General features: G+C 41.5%; 2 protein-coding genes across 2 annotated transcripts; both read left to right on the forward strand.

The window, feature by feature from the left end:
• Positions 1 to 1,101: 1,101 nt before the first annotated feature.
• Positions 1,102 to 6,623, forward strand: yeats4 (YEATS domain containing 4). Its single transcript, XM_033976356.2, has 7 exons — positions 1,102 to 1,309; positions 1,394 to 1,513; positions 3,346 to 3,412; positions 3,501 to 3,595; positions 3,682 to 3,771; positions 4,491 to 4,578; positions 5,928 to 6,623. Exons 1-7 carry the CDS (start codon positions 1,259 to 1,261, stop codon positions 6,095 to 6,097), a joined length of 681 nt encoding a protein of 226 aa, XP_033832247.1. The 5' UTR covers positions 1,102 to 1,258; the 3' UTR covers positions 6,098 to 6,623.
• A 71-nt stretch (positions 6,624 to 6,694) lies between these two features.
• On the forward strand, positions 6,695 to 20,572 carry napepld (N-acyl phosphatidylethanolamine phospholipase D). The gene is made up of 10 exons (XM_033976017.2): positions 6,695 to 6,927; positions 11,523 to 11,664; positions 12,033 to 12,113; positions 12,648 to 12,788; positions 13,633 to 13,857; positions 14,038 to 14,141; positions 14,473 to 14,638; positions 15,913 to 16,061; positions 16,990 to 17,104; positions 18,622 to 20,572. Exons 1-10 carry the CDS (start codon positions 6,794 to 6,796, stop codon positions 18,751 to 18,753), a joined length of 1,389 nt encoding a protein of 462 aa, XP_033831908.2. The 5' UTR covers positions 6,695 to 6,793; the 3' UTR covers positions 18,754 to 20,572.
• Positions 20,573 to 20,951: the final 379 nt, after the last annotated feature.

Raw genomic sequence — 20,951 nt, forward strand, 5'->3', positions numbered from 1 at the left:
AGAGCAGAAATGTTCTTTGTGTGGGACCAGTGTTAATGCTTTTGCCTTTTTAAGTTAAACTCACTGTATGAGTGAAAAACATTATTGTCCCTTGATTGTTCCCATATTTCACAAAACTGTAGATCACTTTCAAGAATTCTGTAAACACGTTCGTCCTGCCTCCAAAAACGTTTCATATCATGTGTGGGTCTGCTGTCAATGGCACCAAACATGTTGAAAATAGTGTTAATTTTTTGTAAAATTTGATGATTTGCCAAAATTGTCTTGTCTCTTTTTGCCTAACCTTTTCCCTGCAGCTGTCCAGGTAAGTGTTTGCAGCTCGGTGCCTGTGGGAGGCGCTGCAGTCCAGCTGGAGGCCGTGCTTTTACTTTCAAGTCCAGTAAATGTTTGACCAACTAGAATCATTACCTAAATATATTTTGGATATTCACTTTTTCTGAAATTACTTAGAGATTGTTTTTGCACAAAAGAGCCAGTCTGTTTGTGGACAAATAAAACTGAAATCTCAAGTTTATGGTCTTTGGTTTTTTCTTATTTCACACATTTATACTATAATAGGAGCAATAAACATCAGTGATGAAAGAATACTTTTAAAAAATGTATTTAGTTATAGAACACGGAATATCTGCTGAAAAATACAGAAACATTTTTGCAAATTATAATTTCATATTTTGCAGAAAAAGAAAATTCCTATTTAAAGTTAAAACGATACCAAATACCATTATTCTGTTTGAGTTGGGTTCGATATTTTACAGTGAGTATTATTATTAAAACATTTGTGTAAATATGCCCGACTTGGCTGAGAAGATATTTTTCATCCTTTCAGCCTAAAAACAAACAAAAAAAGGATCAGATGTAACGGTTTACAATCTAATATTTACACTATTTACAAGACAAACGCATGAATCAACCACGGACAGTTCAAACACCTCATAGAACATTGAAAGTACAGAAATAGGTTGTGATAAAAATAATGAAAGATTAATGTAATATTCTCTAAGACAATTTTATCCATTTTACAAAACACGACTCAGGTGAACAGTAACAGTCAGACCCCGGAACCATTGTCTGTCGCTGCGCTCCGCCCGGACCATGATCTGTGCCGCACTTCCGGCTCTTGTTTTGGCCGGTAGTTTAAATGATCCGGAGGCTTAATAAATACAAATTTTAGCTTTGAAATGGACGGGGTTTTGGCTCTAGTAGCTCACCGTCGAGCAACAACAACATAAAACTTTAACGTTCACACATTTTCTGTAATATGTTTAAAAAGATGAGTGAATTTGGACCAGATTCCGGAGGGAGAGTTAAGGTAATTATCTTTTACGTGTTTCTCGCATTCATTAGATTGGTCGTATAAATAGTGCAGGTTTTTTTTTGTGTGTTTCTTTCTCAGGGGATCACGATTGTGAAGCCAATTGTGTTTGGAAATGTCGCCCGATATTTTGGAAAGAAGCGAGAGGAAGATGGACACACGCACCAGTGGTCTGTTTATGTGAAGCCCTACAGAAATGAGGTAAAACACCACAGAAACGAGGTAAAACACTACAGAAACGAGGCAAAACACCACAGAAATGAGGTAAAACACCACAGAAACGAGGTAAAACACCACAGAAACGAGGTAAAACACCACAGGAACGAGGTAAAACACCACAGAAATTAGGTAAAATATCACAGAAACGAGGTAAAACACCACAGAAATGAGGTAAAAGACCACAGAAATTAGGTAAAATATCACAGAAACGAGGTAAAACACCACAGAAATGAGGTAAAAGACCACAGAAATGAGGTAAAACACCACAGAAATGAGGTAAAAGACCACAGGAACGAGGTAAAACACCACAGAAATGAGGTAAAACACCACAGAAATTAGGTAAAACACCACAGAAACGAGGTAAAAGACCACAGAAATACAGAAACGAGGTAGAACACCACAGAGACGAGGTAAAACACCACAGAAACGAGGCAAAACACCACAGAAACGAGGCAAAACACCACAGAAACGAGGCAAAACACCACAGAAACGAGGTAAAGCACCACAGAAACGAGGCAAAACACCACAGAAACGAGGCAAAACACCACAGAAACGAGGTAAACACCACAGAAACGAGGCAAAACACCACAGAAACGAGGCAAAACACCACAGAAACGAGGCAAAACACCACAGAAACGAGGCAAAACACCACAGAAACGAGGCAAAACACCACAGAAACGAGGTAAAACACCACAGAAATGAGGTAAACACCACAGAAACGAGGCAAAACGCCACAGAGACGAGGCAAAACACCACAGAAACGAGGTAAACACCACAGAAACGAGGCAAAACACCACAGAAACGAGGCAAAACACCACAGAAACGAGGCAAAACACCACAGAAATGAGGTAAACACCACAGAAACGAGGCAAAACGCCACAGAGACGAGGCAAAACACCACAGGGACGAGGTAAACGCCACAGAAACGAGGTAAACGCCACAGAAACGAGGCAAAACGCCACAGAGACGAGGCAAAACACCACAGGGACGAGGTAAACTCCACAGAAACAAGCAAAAACACCACAGAAACGAGGCAAAACCTAACTCTATTGATAATTTTCTTCACACATTGAGCTAATGAGTTTATATTAAGAATTTAACATAGCTAGACTCAAAACTCACCTCTTCTCCCTGGCATTTAACACCAGACCGGATATACAGGTGTTTTATTGTTCTTTTCCTATGTATCCTATATTTTTGTTTATTTTTTTTGATTATGTGATTATTATGGTCAGCAGAAGTTATTTTAAGTTGCTACATAAACACCCTTGAATTTATTGTCTTGGGGAATTCATTCAATAATGTGTATTTTATGGAATGTCAATTACAAATTTGCAAAAAAAAACAAAAAACAAGCAACTTTACATTACAGCGTCATAAATCCAAACCACGTGCTTTCACTGGCGGAGGATTAGCTGTAGATCTCCTGCTTAAAACACCCAAGCTGATCATGGAAAATAAGAAATGACTCAATCTTAAACTCTAATTTTCTCCATTGCACAATAAATAACAACGAGGCATTTCGTCGTCATCGTGTGTAAAATGATCAATGTTTTTAGCTTGAGCCAGAGTCAAAAGTGATAAGTATTACATCTACAAGAGAGTGGCTTTTTTCTTTAGTAATGAACAGCATCCATCCATTTTCTTCTGCTTATCATGGGGGCAGCAGTCTTAAGCAGGGACTCCCAGACTTCCCTCACCCCAGACACTTCTTTCAGCTCCTCCAGTGGGGGCCCAAGGCGTTCCCGGGCTCCTCTTCATTAAAAGTGCGTCCTTAAACATCCATTTGACCGTTTCCTCCTTTGTATTTTTAGGATATGTCTGCCTACGTCAAAAAGATCCAGTTCAAACTCCATGAGAGCTACGGGAACCCCCTGAGAGGTCAGCGGACTCGTTTACCTTTATGTTCTTATTTTGGCTGTTCTTTGTGAGTAATGTTTTGTTGTTGTTGTTTTTTTTATACTCTCAGTGGTGACTAATCCTCCCTACGAGATCACAGAGACAGGATGGGGAGAGTTTGAAATCATCATCAAGATCTTTTTTATTGACCCCAATGAGAGACCCGTGAGAGCCGTGTGATTTTATACAAACGAATTCACTTGTATTTTCATAATTTACAATATATATTTGCACTAATTTCCCCCCTGAAGGTCACGCTGTACCATCTACTGAAGCTGTTCCAGTCCGACTCCAGCGCAATGCCAAAAAAGACCGTGGTTTCAGAGTTTTATGACGAAATGGTAAAGTGAATATGTATTTATTTTTATTATCCTCCTGAGACCTGGTGTCCTCATCTGTGGACAACACATTTTGGGTTGTTTAGGCCACAGTGCAAATTTTTAGAAGAACAGCAACAAGAACATGTTCAATTTTGAATATTTCTAAGACAATATTTATTTATTTTTAATTTTTATTTATTTGTATTTTATTTTTTAATTTTATTTTTAATTTTTTTAATTTTAATTTTGTATTACTTTTTTAAAATTTAATTTTTATTGTATTTTAATGTATTTTTAATTTTTAATTTAATTTTTATTTATTTGTATTTTATTTTTTAATTTTATTTTTAATTTTTGTTATTTTAATTTTTTATTATTATTTTTAATTTAATTTTTATTGTATTTTAATGTATTTTTAATTTTATTTTTAATTTTATTTTGTCTTTTATTGTATTTTAATGTATTTTTTTATTTTTAATTTAATTTGTATTTTTATTTAAAGGCATACGTCTTCCTGCACCTGTCAGCAGCACAAATGAGACACATTGTTCCTAGAGACACAATTGTTTCTCATTTAGTTTTTTACACAAAATGTCTGTGTTCAAGCTCGTAATAGTTTTTGCAAATAAAGTCCTGCAAGAGCTCGAGTCTCAGGAGGTTAAAGTTATTATAATTTAATTCGCTGGACAATGACTGTGAGAAGAACAAAACGGGACCAATCTGTGTGTTTCTTTTTACAGATTTTCCAGGATCCTACGGCGATGATGCAGCAGCTTTTAACCACATCGAGGCAGCTCACTTTGGGGGCGTACAAACACGAGACTGAATGTATGAACACAGTTTTTATTCTGATATAACTCTTAGACTCCCAGAAACCATAATGTGAGGATGTGATACTTATTATACCTTTTTATATCGTCCTGATAACGTTTAATGTCACTTTCAGTTTTTAATAGTTTAACAGTGAAGTATTATCTAACCCCACAACCCAGAAATACCGTCTTCCAGGTGAAATGTGTGTTTATAAATTTTACACATCACTTTTTTTATGCAGAGTTTTAGACGTAAAGGTCATGTTGCATTTTATTTCTCTAATGTCCCCGTTTCAAGAAGCTGGTTTAGTTCAGACTCAGACTCTTAGTTGACCTCGTTTCAGGGTTAGCAGAGGTTTCAGTTTCCTCCATGATCACTCACTCCGAACTTAACCTGGTCCAGAGGTTTTATTCCTCTAACTCCGAGTTTAACCAGAGTTTGCGCCTGAAGGAGAGCTCTGATTGGACAGTTCACTTTCTCATTCACAGAAGTAGTAAAAGTTAAAACTGATAATTATGAGGATTTGACTTTAATTGAATTTATTTTCCACTTTTATACATTATGTTTCATTTTGTAATTTATACTATAACACAACTCACTGCTTATGATAAACTTGACTTTACTAATTTACCAAGTTAACCACCTCACGTCAACTAAATAGATCAGTTTAGTAAATTCTTGTCTTAACATTAAATACATTCATTAGTTGATATTATGTTTAGAAGAACATTTTGCATCTACGCTCCAGATTCTCACATATATCAGACATTTATGTGTAAAATTATTGCTGTGAAATAACTTAAAGTTGCAAAATAGTTTTAATGAGCTACAAACGTGCAAGTGTAAAAAAAACAAAACGTATTTAATGTGTCGTATTTACTCATTAAAGTTACTTAACATCCCATTTTAATATTTAACTCTTCTGGTTTACTGTTGCCGTGGTGAATCCTCTGATCTGAGCTTCTCTCGTCTAAACAAACTGAGTCTAACTGAGACTCTGAGTGGGATAATTCTGTCAGAAATTAAACTCTGGCCTTTTTGAAATAGGTCTTTGCTCTGTGTGGGTCTTTGACAGCAAAAACAACTAAAGTCAAAACAAACGCAGGCTCATAACAACCACGAAGTAAAATGTGTAATAATCTGTCATATATTTGAAGATGACGCCCTGTAAATTTTGGGAAATGTCTTTTAAAGATAACTTCAGTTTAATCTGGTCAGACTATGTGATATATAAAAATGCAGTTTATTAGGTGATCCATCCTTCTGCTGCGACCAAAATCAGAATGTTCTTAGTCACTAGAATCAAACCTGCACTTTTACATGGGCGACTCTGATCCGTCTAAATATCCCTCCATTTTCTTTAGTTGGCGAACTGGAGCAGAAGACAAAAGAAAAGGTAGAAGCTGCAAAGAAGCGAACGAGCCAAGAGATCGCGGAGCTGAAAGACAAACTAAAGGCCAGTCGGGAAAACATCAACCACCTGAAATCAGAAATCAGAAAACTGGAGGAGGATGGAGAGCAGAAGGAGCACTGACCATAACGAACGTCAACAAACCCGATTTAAAACGTTTGACCATGTAAAGACAGGCCTGGATTCAAAATGACCTAAACGTCTCCTGTTTTGTCTTAACATTAAATAAGTTAAAGCTGTACCATGTAACTTTTCTGGTGGAGAGCCTGCTACTTGCTACTTTGTGAATCGTGCATTTTGTTATTTAATTGTGAAAAAAAACAACAACTGAAAAACACATTTTTACTATGAGCGGGGCTGCCTCTCCACAAACCTGGCTTATAACTTACCGATGGTGTCACCTCCTTGTAGATACGTTTAATGCCATAGTGTGAAACATTCTAGGCAGAGCAAAAACCTCTTAAGTGAGACAGAAAAGTTACATAGTGCAGTTTTAATTCATTTAAACAAAACACTTCCATTGACTTCATTCTAGTTTAATGTTTTTAGTTTCTAGTCCTAGTTTTTTTTATGTAAACTTTTATCATTTTAAGTGATTTGTAATATTTTGCGATAACATTTTCTAATAAACGTGCTACAGACTTTTTGTACAGTTGTGTCACTTGTTTCTTTCCCTGTTGCACGTGAAAGTCTCAGACCGGAAGTGAACTGTAAACTTTCTCTGCAGCTCTGTGAACAACTTTTTATTTTTAACCACCCCGTGCACAACTTTAACCACAATAAGGCCAGTAAAAATAATGGTCCTGAATAGAAAACGATATGAGTTTGGTGTTACGTAGCACTGCACAGCTCTTAACCACGTTCTGTAACTTAAAAAAATGCCACAAGAAACTGAACTTTCTGCTTCTAGCCAAAGTTGTCCAGAGGCAAGACGTGAAATGGCAACATAATCGGTAAGAAAAAACAAAATATTTACGATTTAAGAACTTTATTGAGACATTTGGTGCAAGGCTGAAGTGTAAAAGTGATCGTTTAGCTCGTTGTTGCCTTAATCGTGTTAAACGTTAGCAACAAATGAATGAATACCTTTAACCGTAACGCAGCACGTAATTTGTCTAACGCATTTTTTTTTATCAATTGTATTGAAAAACATTACATTTCCATTGACTATAATAAATATCATTTCATATTTCTATTTATGGAAAATTAAAGTTTTTTTGTTGTTTTTTTTTTTTTTTAACGCAGAGATCACGTGACTGGTTACGCACCTACGTCAGAGGAGCTAATTAATCCTCTGCCTTTAGTTCTATCAAACCTTAAGATGTTGTAATTTGTCCAACGCATTTTTTTTAATGATATTTATTGAAAAACATTACCTTTCCATTGGCCATAATAAATATAATTTCGTATATCTATTTATGGAATATTATAGTTTTTGTTTTTTGTTTTTTAACGCAGTGATCACGTGACTGGTTACGCACCTACGTCAGACCCTTCAGTTCTAGCAAACCTTAAACTGCTGTAATTTGTCTAACGCATTTTTAAAAATCATATTTATTTAACAACTTTATATTTGCATTGACCATAATGACTATAACTTCATATTTCTATTAATGGAATATTATCTTATTTTTATTTGTTTGTTTAACGCAGAGATCACGTGACTGTTTATCGCGCTTACGTCAGAGGAGCGAATTAATCCTGTGCCTTCACTTCTAACAAACCTTTTAACTGCTGTTTTGGCTTTTCAAATTTTCGTTTTAAAGCCTTTTCTGTTTGACATTTCCTGCTCCCCCTGCGCCTGTGGTTGCCGTGTCGTGTGCGTAATTCTCTGAGTGATGCAAACTGCGTGGGAACTGCTCAAGCCTCAGCAAATCTCCTTATTTAGCGAGTATTTACAAAACGTGAAACATGTCTGTGTGTGAGGGGAGCGCGTGAGGGGAGCTGTGGCGTTGGACTTTTCAGGTGAGTATAGACACATGTTTGCACCATTTCTCTGCAGCATCATCTGTTCAAAATGGTCACGCGTTTGGGTTTAAAAGTCATTTGGATTTTTACCAGAGCTGATAAAACACACCTGAGTATATTTATCAGTCCAGGTGTGTTTATTTGTGCTGTTTGTGGCGGATCCTGACGCCTCTGTGCTCATTTCACACCACATGGATGGATGGTTTGGGTCCCATAACTTTAAAGGTGCACTGAGTAACTTTTCTAGCTGAGGGTCCATCACTTGTGACCATGGAGATGTTATGGTTTTCGCTGGAATGTTCCGCAGTATGGCTTTAAACGCGTGTATCTTACATTTATTTGATTACAGGTGTTTATTGGGTAGAAATGCCTCGGGAGCGGCCTCTCCACATATCTGGTTTAGTCCTGGTTTAGTCCTGGTTTAGTCCTGCTTTAGTCCTGCTGTAGTCCTGCTTCAGTCCTACTTCAGTCCTGCTTCAGTCCTGGTTTAGTCCTGGTTTAGTCCTGCTTTAGTCCTGCTTCAGTCCTGCTTCAGTCCTGGTTTAGTCCTGCTTTGGTCCTACTTTGGTCCTACTTTGGTCCTGGTTCGGTCCTGGTTCAGTCCTGGTTCAGTCCTGCTTTGGTCCTGCTTTGGTCCTGCTTTAGTCCTGCTTTAGTCCTGCTTTAGCCTCTCCACAGATCTGACTGGGCTGTATCTTGCCCAGGTGACTTCCCAGATGTTGTCTCCATGGGGATAGATGTTTTTAATGCCAAACAGTGGGACATTTTAGTCAAGGCAATGACATCTCCATGGATACAAGAAGTTAGATTCCCCTAGTTCAGTCCTGGTCCAGTCTTGGTCCAGTCCTGGTCCAGTCCTGGTCCAGTCCTGGTCCAGTCCTGGTCCAGTCCTGGTCCAGTCCTGGTCCAGTCCTGGTCCAGTCCTGGTCCAGTCCTGGTCCAGTCCTGGTCCAGTCCTGGTCCAGTGTCATGTGTGAAGGGCTTGTGGTTTGTTGTTGCTTGAGTTGTTGTTCATATGAGCGTTAGCCTCAGCCTTAGCCCCACTGTTAGCCCCACTGTTAGCCCCACTGTTAGCCCCACTGTTAGCCCCACTGTTAGCCCCACTGTTAGCCCCACTGTTAGCCCCACTGTTAGCCTCAGCCTTAGCATCAGCCGTTTGCCTCAGTGTTTGCCCCAGCATTAGCCTCAGCGCTAGCCCCACTGTTAGCCTCAGTGTTAGCCTCAGCCTTAGCCTCAGCGTTAGCCCCACTGTTAGCCTCAGTGTTAGCCTCAGCCTTAGCCCCAGCGTTAGCCTCAGCGTTAGTCTCCGCCGTTGTCCTCAGTGTGTGTCCCCAGTTTGTCCTCATTGTTGTCCTCATTGTTGTCCTCATTGTTGTCCTCATTGTTGTCCTCATTGTTGTCCTCATTGTTGTCCTCATTGTTGTCCTCAGTGCCGCGTCAGGTCTGCGTTGGCGTCACACTGGTCCATTGTCGTCGTGTCTGCAGCTCAGTCCATTCAGACAGAGTGCTTCATCAGCAGTGTGTGTCTGTGTGTCTGCGTGTGTGTGTGTCTGCGTGTGTGTCTGTGTGTGTGTCGGTGTGTATGTGTGTGTGTGTGTGTGTGTGTAATTGCACTAGCCTAGCATGTTTTATAAGTTTCTCTGAGTCTCTCCTCCCTTTGCTCTCTTTACTAAGTCCCTTCCCCTTCAGAGCACTATCACAACGCAATCACTACTGCACACACATGAAACTACTGCACATCACACCAGGTTTGTGAAGTCATAGTGTCCAGTTTTGTCTCATGTTTTTGTGTATTTATCGAGGATTATCGTGTGGGAGCGTGGGTGACGTTGGCTTGTGGGCGGAGCCTCGTACAGACTCGTACTCCTAAAGCAAAATATGTGTCAAATAAAAGAATGTCTTGGTTCTTTGAGTTAAATCTGAGGGGTGACAGTGGCTCAGTTGGTAGAGCGATGTCATGAAGTGGTAGTTTTCACGTGAACAGCTCCTTTTACCTTTAGTTCAGTCGAGATAAGAGACAACTCCAGGACTGAAATTAAACAAATGATTCTATAAATGAAGGTGTGTGGAGTTTAAAAACACAGTGGAGCACTTCCTGTATCACCACATGATGACATCACAAGGTGGAACAGAGCGTTTTTTCAGTTTGAGAGAAGAACTCAGCCTAAATCTGAAACAAAAACACAGCTCCAGGTCTGTGTGTGACATGTGCAGATTTAAACACTCGGGTCATAATTAGATGTTTGTTTCTTCTGTATTTTCATAAATGAATCTGAATCAGAAGCTCGTCGTCTCATTTCCCTCCTGAGTTGAAGTGGGACGTCTCTGCTCGAGTGTTTTTATTCTCGGGGGAGACGGTGTTCGACGCTGTGGCCTGTCGTGTTTGGGTTGTGCCTTTAAACGCCGGATAAGACTCATCAAATCTCCCACCAGCCTCTTAACGACTGGCATTAAAGCGGTGCCTTCACAGCGAGTGTGTGTTACGCCAGAGTCCCGGGCAAATAATGGGTTCTTCGAGACGTGCGTTTTATGTTTAAGTAGGGCTCAGTTTCGAGGAGACGTGTCACGACAACAAGTTTAGAATCTTTTTACTGTTATGAAAGATTTAACTATTTACATTTGAGCTGTAGAGTCCTGGAATTTGCCAATCTTCTACTGAACTAAAGGTAAAACGAGCTGTTAATGTTGAAAACTACCACTCGATGACATCACAAGGTGTAACGTCGCGTTTTGAGCTTTGTAGATGTAACAGACGAATAATAAATGAAACAAAACACAACTCCAGGTCTGTTTTTGAGGAGCATTAGAACATGACGTCAATTTTATGTCATTTAAGACGTTTAAACTCGCCCACGCACAGGGAGAACATGCAAACTACGCACACAAACACCCCACCTGCTCTGGGAATCAAACTTGGCACCCTCTTGTTACTGGGCGTGATATTTTCTGATATTTTTTTTAAAGATCTGAGCTGTAGAAGGTTGAACACATAACGTCTGTGACTCATTAGAGACACAAACTATTTCTCTTTTGTACCTCATGTTTTTTATTTTTTAACAATATGCAACATTTACATTTGTTTTTGGGGGATAATCAGTGAGTTGAATCCACAGACTGTGTAAAAAAAAGTGTGACGTCACCACAGCGTTCAGCTCCAAATGAAGCTAACCGAGGCTAACAGTTACAGCGGCTAATCTGGAGCGGAGTTTCATATTTGGAATTCCAACCAAAGAGCCAATCAGGAGCGAGGCTGTTGAAGGTAACGCCCCCTCCCCGGTCGCACCACTGGTTTAGCAGGGAGCGGGCGCTTAGCAATGCTGTCAAACCTGTCGCTAACGCTAACAGGAGCGACCTCGGGGAAAGAAGGACCTGATTTGTCTGTTATTAATGTTCATATCTTGATTTACAGACACAATAGTGAAATAAAAACCCCTTTGCACGAGTCTGACAGCAGCAGGTACAGAGAGAGGGGACGCAGTTTTTCAATAGAAAGTGAATTGAAGCCAGAGTCTATGGAGCGGCGAGCAGGTCACCAGAGGCGCAGGAGGTGGAGGCTTTAAACTCTAACCTTCTGCTGCAGGTTTGAGCTCATGGAGAAACCGTCGTCTTCAGGGAAGTCTGAGCTGGAGGAGGCCGTCCTGGAGGAGGCCGTCCTGGAGGAGGCCGTCCTGGAGGAGGCCGTCCTGGAGGAGGCCGTCCTGGAGGAGGCCGTCCTGGAGGAGGTGAGGAGCAGATGTTTCCCTCTGACTCTGTGATGCTCCATGTTCCTCTGACTCTGTTTCTTTTGTGTCGGTCCATTAAAAACCTGCACAGGCTGATTTTTTAGAGATGGTTTGTGGTTTAGTTGGTAACATTATTTTGAAGTAACATTACTCGTAGAGTGTAGTTTTTGTCTCCCTCCCTCCTCTGTTCATGTGTTTGCTGTTGACTCCCTCTGTCTCCCTCCCTCCTCTGTTCATGTGTTTGCTGTTGACTCCCTCCCTCCTCTGTTCATGTGTTTGCTGTTGACTCCCTCCCTCCTCTGTTCATGTGTTTGCTGTTGACTCCCTCTGACTCCCTCCCTCCTCTGTTCATGTGTTTGCTGTTCCAGGCAGAGGGAGGAGCGGTGGATCCTCACTCCTCCAGGAAGAGCTCGTCCCGCAAAAGCTTCCGGCTCGACTACAGACTGGAGGTGCGATTACGGCTCATTAACTGAAGAACGCAGTTAGAATTAAAGCTGCACTATGTAACTTTCCCTGTCCCACCACCTGCTTATCACAAACAGATATAATTTCTTTATTTGTATTGTTCCATAATGTGAAATTAAACGTATCTATTTGGCGTTGGGAAAGAAAGCGTGTGATTTGTCTGTTAGTCATATCTGGAGGACGTGATTGGCAGGCGGATTAACCAATCAGAGAGAAGCATTTAAACAAACATGGCGTCTCACACGGAGAAAAAGACAAAAACACACAGATTTTTACAGAAACAAACAAACGAAGCACCAAACTGTTATTTATCTCAAGTAGATGGCACTGGCTGCTCTGGTAAACTGGAAGCGGCTTGCCTCTCCACAGAACAGAGCTGTAATTTGACCTTGCAGAGTCACTTGCCCGTCCCCATGGAAACAGATCTAGGACAAGTACAATAACGCCATACCGTGGAACATTCTGGCATAATTCAGCTTTAAATGTGGTGTGTTGTTGTTTCTTTTTCGTCTTCTCAGGAGGACGTGACCAGGTCGTGTCGGGACAAACACGGGCGCTGGACCAACCCCTGGTCCACGTGGCGATTTCCCTCCGCCGCACTTTTCATGAGGTTTTTCTTCCTCGACAAAGACAACAGCAAAGTGCCCTCCAACAAAGAGGCGAGTGAGCCGCTTTAAAGACGGGGAGCGTGCGAAAACGAGAAAAAAAAACAAGATCAAAAACGCGACAGAGGAGGTTTCATGTGTCATCCATGTTTGAGTCATTTAGGGATCTCTCTCAGGCCCTGTTCAAACCCTCCTCACGGTCAGAGGTACAAAGAGTCTGTACAAATCTAACAGAACAGGAGCGAAGGTTTAACTATAAAACATCAAGCGTACAGCGAGGGAGCGGTCTACAGCAACGCTCTAAAGCCTCTGGGACGTTCTCCTGGGGGCGTCGGAGCGGCTCTGTGGAGCGGCTCCCTCCAGACGAGTTGTGTTTCCAGCCCCGAGCTCCAGAGGCGAGTGGTCGATCTCAGTGATTCGCAAAAAGACGTTTAGTTTGTGGCGCCGTGAGATGTGGCTAAAGCTAGCGTCATCACAAATCCACTTCCTGTTTATGGTCGTCTTCTCTGCGTCTCCATGTCGCGTTTTAACGTCTTTATGACCTGGAAATATCACATGTTAGATCTTTATACAGGAGTGAGCGCCGTTCAACCATAAACTGTTTGTGATTTTTGTTTTGTGACGCATCGAATCGACAAATGAAGTCGCCGTAACTGGAAACACGGCAGTTTAGCACAAGATCAAGTCAGATTCTTTATATTTCTGCATTTTGTTGCCTTGACGCTAAAGCCTCTCGGAGCTCGTGTCCTGACGGTGGAGACGTTTGTCACACCAATCCAAAGAGTTGTCTCCTAAGAGTTTCTTTTCTATGTTTTTCTATTGTTTATCTGTCTGTTTTTCCCTCTGGACCACGAGTTTGCGATAAACCGATCCGTCTATAACCCGTTTTGGTCTTTAGGCCCTGAACGCGGAGCTGCCGGTGCTGGAGCCGTACTTCGTCCAGAGTCCAGACCTGAGCGAGTCCGGGCCCGGCCTCAGAGTCACCTGGTTGGGTCACGCCTCTGTCCTGGTGGAGATGGACGGGCTCAACATTTTAACGGACCCCATTTTCAGCCAAAGAGCTTCACCCATTCAGCTCGTGGGACCAAAGAGGTACAGAGGACCCCCCTGCACCGTCCAGCAGGTCAGTGTAAGACCGTTAAAGACGCTGAGTTTTACTGTATTAAAAACGTGAAAAACAGTTTGCAATGTCACACTTTAGATTCTCTGCACTGGATTTGTCTTTGTGGACTAATCGTCTCTCTGTCCACCACTGTCTTACATGTTGTGTCTTTTTCTCTCTGTGTCTTTTTCTCGGTCTCAGTTGCCCAGAATAGACGCTGTGGTCATCAGTCACTCTCACTATGACCATCTGGACGCCGGATCCGTGTCCAGTCTCAACTCTCGCTTCGGAGCAGAGCTGCGCTGGTCAGTTTGTGTTTGTGTGTGATCCATAAAGGCCAGAGCTGAAAGAACTGAAAAGAACTGAAAAGAACTGAAAAGAACTGAAAAGAACTGAAAAGAACTGAAAGAACTGAAAAAGTTCAGGAGCGTGAAGCTGCAGACTCCGCCCTGCTCACTTTTTTATATTATGTTTTTACGCCGCTTTCTCAAATTTATAGAACAATGTCAAATCAGTAGAAGTGATAAGTAAAAGTTGTTGCCAAGTGTCGTTTGCCCCTTTGCCCCGTGTCGTTTGCCCCGTGTCGTCTGCCCCTTTGCCCCTTTGCCCCGGTGTAAACTCCCCTCTGCCCCGCAGGTTCGTTCCTCTGGGGCTCATGGACTGGATGGGGAAGATGGGCTGTGAGAACGTGATGGAGCTGGACTGGTGGGAGGAGAACTGCGTCCCCGCCCACGACGACGTCACCTTCGTCTGTACGCCCGCCCAGCACTGGAGCAAACGCACGCCGTACGACGACAACAAGGTCAGAGCGGCGCCGATCATGACCTTAAGACTCACCGCGTAAAGGCCGCACACGTTAGCGTACTTTAAACCGTTAGCATAACATGGTTTAAACTTTCACTTCCTCCTTTTGGTATTTGGTCATTTAAAGACTAAAAATATGAACTAAACCACATGTGTCAAACTCAAGGCCCGTGGGCAAAATGTGGCCCTCCACCTCATTTTATGTGGCCCTCGACAGCGTAAATTAAAGGTACGATGGTCTTATAATGTCATGTTTTCAGTAGATACGCAGTTACACAGACATATTTTTACTGCTGGGCAAATGTATATGAAGTATTTGTAACTTGAAGAAGTAATAAATACAGAGGCAGTTAATTAACAAGTTTTAAAAAGTTGTTTGATTTATTTTACGTCTGATCCTTTGAGGGAAGATATTTTGCTGATGTGTTTGACGTCCCTGATCTAAACTAACACCGGAGTCGCACGTATCTCAGACCGAATTTAGAGACTTTACACTTTTACCTTACAGAGATTTGTGTTTGTGTTTCCTCCATAAAAATATTTGAAAATCAGCTCAAAATCAGACGACTTTGTGCTTTCTGCGTCTATAAAAGTTTTAAACATTAGAAACGCTGGAGCTGACGATCTGCCCCAGTTTAAACAACACTTTGCGTTTGCAGTGGGGGGGTGTTCTGTATGTATGTGTACGGCGGAATGTTCAGCAGTTGCCACGGAGACGCGACGCACACATTAGCCAACGCCGACAAATACGTTTTAAGATCGTCTAAATCCATTTTGTATTTTTTTTTTCTTGAGTTTTCAAACGCCTAAATCAGCTCTTTGTGGTCAGATTGTGTTAAATTAAAGCCTCAGACAGAGCAGTGCCCACAGTTAGCGCCACGCCCCCAGAGAACGTGGATGACATCAGCTGCAAAGGGTCGATATTTGCTGGAAAAAGCCGCGTTTTCCCCCCCAAAAAAACGTCGCACGTGAATATTAACGCTGAGCCGGAGCGTTTGCGGAAGCTCGAAACTAGAGATTTAAACTTTGACTTCCTGTTTCCGCACTTTGAAAATGGAGCAATTTAAGGAAGTACTGAAATCTGAAGTATTACACAAATATAACACCAAATGACTTCCCACAAATCAGATATATTTTTGTCTTATTGCAGTTAATGCCATAATCACAAAAGTCCATTTCCTCCTCAGAGTTCAGACTTTAATAATCATGTCCGTCTCACATTTAAACTTTATTTAAATTCAGTTAAATGTTTGTCTGTTCCCGTGTTTTTAGTCGTTATGGGGCAGCTGGACGGTTCTTGGACCTGAGCATCGATTCTTCTTCGCTGGAGACACCGGATACTGTCCCGTCTTTAAAGAGATCGGACATCGCTTCGGACCGTTCGACCTGGCCGCTATTCCCATCGGAGCGTATCAGCCCAGGTATTTAACCAAAGTATTCCACAGTGTATCCTCAGATTGTACTTTTGTGTTCAGTGTCATAATCTGCCTCTGAACTGTGAAAATATTAAAAATAATGAAATACACACAAGGGGCAGTGAACACGAGCCCTGACCACATCTGTAATGTGTGTGTGTGACATCAGTGTGCGCAGTGTGTTTGACCTCTGTGTGTGTCAGATACACATGTGACCTTTGACCTGGATTATGGTTAATATCTGTGATCACTGGGTCTGTGCACATGAAACTAAACCTGGTTTAGTCCTGGTTTAGTCCTGGTTTAGTCCTGGTTTAGTCCTGGTTTAGTCCTGGTTTAGACCTGGTTTAGACCTGGTTTAGACCTGGTTTAGACCTGGTTTAGTCCTGGTTTAGTCCTGGTTTAGACCTGGTTTAGTCCTGGTTTAGTCCTGGTTTAGTCCTGGTTTAGTCCTGGTTTAAGTGGAGCCATTGTTCAACTCCAAAGACGTGAGAGTTGTCAACTGAAAGGACGACTAGACCGGGACTAGACCGGGACTAGACCGGGACTAGACCGGGACTAGACCGGGACTAGACCGGGACTAGACCGGGACTAGACCGGGACTAGACCGGGACTAGACCGGGACTAGACCGGGACTAGACCGGGACTAGACTGGGACTAGACCGGGACTAGACCGGGACTAGACCGGGACAGCAGGTTTGTGGAGCCAAACCCCAAACTTATGATCCACAAATGTTGAACTTTTTCATTACAAGTGTCTGTGGAAAATGTGACTGTTCTAATTGTGAGAGGATGTGATGGTGGGTTGTGTGTTTCAGGGATGTGACGGTGGGTTGTGTGTTTCAGGGATGTGACGGTGGGTTGTGTGTTTCAGGGATGTGACTTTGGAGTTGTGTGTTTCAGGGATGTGACGGTGGGTTGTTGTGTGTTTCAGGGATGTGATGGTGGGGCAGCACGTGGATCCTGCTGAAGCTGTTCTGATACACGAGGACGTTCAGGCCAAACAGTCTCTGGCCGTTCACTGGGGAACGTTTGCTCTGGCCCATGAGGTGAGGACAGTGTGATCTGTGAGAAAACATCAGAGTGAAAGAACTGAAACTTTAAAATATGATTGAGTTATTTCTAACAACTTGAGCTGACCAAAGTGCTTCAGATAAAAGTCAAGAAAAACACACATATATAATCACACAATACATAGAAACAGAACAAAAAACACCAAAATATCCTGTTTAGGCCGTGTTAAATACCAGGGAGAAGACGTCAGTATCTTGGGTTCTGGTCACGGTTGCAGATTTGCAGACTCCAAAAAGACAAAAAACAAAGTCAAAATGCTTCTCAATAACAAGCAAAAAAACAAAAAGACACAACCTGTAACTCTCAACATTTACACACACTTTTCCCAAAAGTTGCTATAAACAAACTGACCTGGCATCTCTGGTTCTGTCATATTCCTGCCTAAAGGAGGCGCTGTCTGAAGCTGCCACTCCCCAGTGTTTACAGTGTTTTCAGTTCAGGTGTGAACTGTGTCCGACTCGTATTTTTACATAATCTCCCAGGTCCTTTATCTTTTATTTATACAAGAAAACACAATGAGAGCTCCTGTTCAAAACAAACAGAAAACAAACAACACAAGTCCTGAAGTCCAGAAACACATTAAACCAGGAGCAGGTCTGAGTAGAAGTTCATTTTCAGATTATTAAATAACAATTGTGGCACCAAAGTTTCCAAAGACCCCCCTGAACGGGTTCAGCTCCTTTTACCTGATTGGACCTGTTTTTTTCTTTGTTCAAAACCCATATTTATTTATTATTATTATTATTATTTATTTTTTAATCATTTGTCCATTTGACAGATTTTATTCTGTTTCTTGTTTCTATTCTCAGTTCTGTTTTTGGGTCGTTTGTATTTTTTGTATTTTGCGTGATTTCAAATTTTCTCAATTTTCCCCATATTTGGAAAAATATGTTTTGTATTTTTTTATTTATTTTTTTTAATTTATCAACAGTTTCATCACAGATTTAAAGCTCCTGTATCACAAAACTGACTCTTGTAGCTTTAATCCTTGTTCTAATGTTTCCTCGTCAAAAACAGACCTGGACTTGTGTTTTGTTTCATTCTCACATGTTTGAGTCACTTTATTATTAGTCTGTTACATCTACAAAGACCAAAATGTGACATTCCACCTTGTGATGTCATCAAGTGGGAGTTTTCATGTTAACTCCTCCTTTTACCTTTAGTTCAGTCGAGATAAGAGACAACTCCAGGACTGAAATGATCCAAATGATTCTATAAATGAAGGTGTGTGGAGTTTAAAAACACAGTGGAGCACTTCCTGTATCACCACATGATGACATCACAAGGTGGAACAGAGCGTTTTCTTTCAGTTTGAGAGAAGAACTCAGCCTAAATCTGCAGAGTTTGTGCGTTAAACATGTGAGAATGAAACAAAAACACAGCTCCAGGTCTGTGTGTGAGGAGGAAACGACATTAAAAAACACAGATAAAAGAATAGTTTGATTATCTAAATGGATGTTTCCTCAAACTTTTCCTCGTTTCTCTGTTAAAGTTTTACCTGGAACCTCCCGTGCGTCTCCGTGAGGCTCTGGAGCAGAAGGGACTTAAACCCGAGTCCTTCATCGTCCTGAACCATGGAGAGTCACGTCTGATCTCCTCACCGCAGGGAGACGTGTTTCACTGAGGCAAAACACGTTTATTTTACACAGAATATAGAAATAAACATGAACTGATTTATGTGCGACTTTCATAAACGAGTCCATGGAGATGAGCAGCTGAAAAGTTCCATAGTGCACCTTTTAAAACAGAAGAAAAGGCTTTATTCAACAGGTTTATTTTATGTACTGTCCAAACATTCAGAGTTTAACACGATAATAGTCGTTTTATGGCACTGAAAACTTTGAAACGCCAGTGTTTGTCCTGGTTTATGCTTAAAACGAGAGAAAAACTGGCACAAAACACTTTCTCTTCACATTTTTGATTTGTATTTTTCTTTATACAATGAAAAAAACGGCCTGTAAGTGTTAAATATTCAGAACTACTATATTAGATCATAAGGATGTTCTTGTATTGTCCAGCACAGACGTAGATTCTGACACAAAAAAGAGCTTTTATGGAGCGGAGAAAGAAAGTAAAAACAAATATTACAGTGAAATGTTAGTTTATTCAGTGTTTGTGTGGAGTTAAGGAGCGTGTGACGGGCTGGACTTATCATTTCACAAAAAACAAACATGGCTGACGTCGTTACGTTTAAGATCCGACTAAAAATCCAGTTTATTTTGGTGAAGTTTGTCGTTTTACTTCCTGGTTGGACTGTTACCTAGCAACCGTGACGTAAACAAGGGCCAAAGCTCGTCTAAATTACACCGTAGTTATGATTTGACCGATACAAATACACGGTGACTCCTGGATTTAGTTAAATGAAGGTTTAAAGTGTCAGGATTCGAGCAGGAGGAGGTGGAGCAGGAGGAGGAGCAGGAGGAGGTGGAGGTGTGGTCCTGCTCCTGCTCCTGAGTCCGTCGTCATATTAACTCCGTATGAACCGATACCAGAGCAGAGACGGATGAAGTCGTTTTTTTTCTTAAAACAAATAAAAGGACAAAACTGATCCAAACGTGTCACGGAGCAGATTTATGTCTAAAGTAAAAAAAAGAACAAGTTTGTGTAAATCAAAGTTCAAACATTATGACACTTTTTGGTTTAGACCTGGTTCAGTCCTGGTTCAGTCCTGGTTCAGTCCTGGTTCAGTCCTGGTTCAGTCCTGGTTCAGTCCTGGTTTAGTCCTGGTTTAGGCCTGGTTTAGGCCTGGTTTGGTCCTGGTTTGGTCCTGGTTTGGTCCTGGTTTGGTCCTGGTTTAGTCCTGGTTTAGCCCTGGTTTAGCCCTGGTTTAGTCCTGGTTTAGTCCTGGTGTAAATGAATTTACTCTGATGTTTTTGTGGTAGTTCCAGTGTAGACGCTGCAGGTCACGCCCCCTGTTGGCCAAAGGTCGAACACATTTTTCAGTTTACGTGTCCAACCAGGATATCGTCTGAATCGATATTTTGAAAGTCGATAGCCGATACCACCAAACCAACATAAAAACATCGTAAAAACATGAAAACCCGTCACATGAGCTTTAACTCTCTTTCACGTTGCCATGACGACGTTTCTGGCCTGAAATGTTCTGAAAAACCTGCTGAGATTTGGTTAATGAGCTTGTTTTTTTAATTGTACTGTTATTTTTTTGATTTCTTGTTGCCATAGCGACGCAGAGGTTGAGCCGGGTTCCACTTCCTGCGTCTGGTTTTTCAGAAAACAGTCGAAACCACAATCCGGGGTTTTCTACGTTGTCGTTGTGTACCCATAAGCCCCCGTGTCACCCTCTACTGTCTCTGTATTTACCCACAATCCACCGGGAGTCTCTCGTCTGTGAAAAGTTGAATGTTTCAAGTGTTTTTAAGCACAAATATCTGACCGAGCGATGCCAAATAACATCACATATATACAATAAAAACAAATGCAGGACGTGTGTTTTATTGTTTTTATCTCGATATAAAAGTGGCCAAACAGTCCTGGTTCAGTCCTAGTGGTGCTTTGATATTGTGTTAAGTGTTTCTCAAGCTGTGGTCCTCAGGCTCCTTCAGGCGACGTGGACAGAGCTTCAGTTTGTGGGTTTTTCCTCATTTAAAGTTCATTTTATCCACTTTGTCCGACTTTAGATCAGATCAGGTTTAGAAACACAGTGGAAATGTTTAGACCTGGTTTAGACCTAGAATAGACCTGGGATAGACCTGGTTCAGTCCTGGTTCAGTCCTGGTTCAGTCCTGGTTCAGTCCTGGTTCAGTCCTGGTTCAGTCCTGGTTCAGTCCTGGTTCAGTCCTGGTTCAGTCCTGGTTTAGTCCT

Source organism: Periophthalmus magnuspinnatus, chromosome 12 (genome assembly GCF_009829125.3).
Source record: "Periophthalmus magnuspinnatus isolate fPerMag1 chromosome 12, fPerMag1.2.pri, whole genome shotgun sequence".
Taxonomy (NCBI): domain Eukaryota; kingdom Metazoa; phylum Chordata; class Actinopteri; order Gobiiformes; family Gobiidae; genus Periophthalmus; species Periophthalmus magnuspinnatus.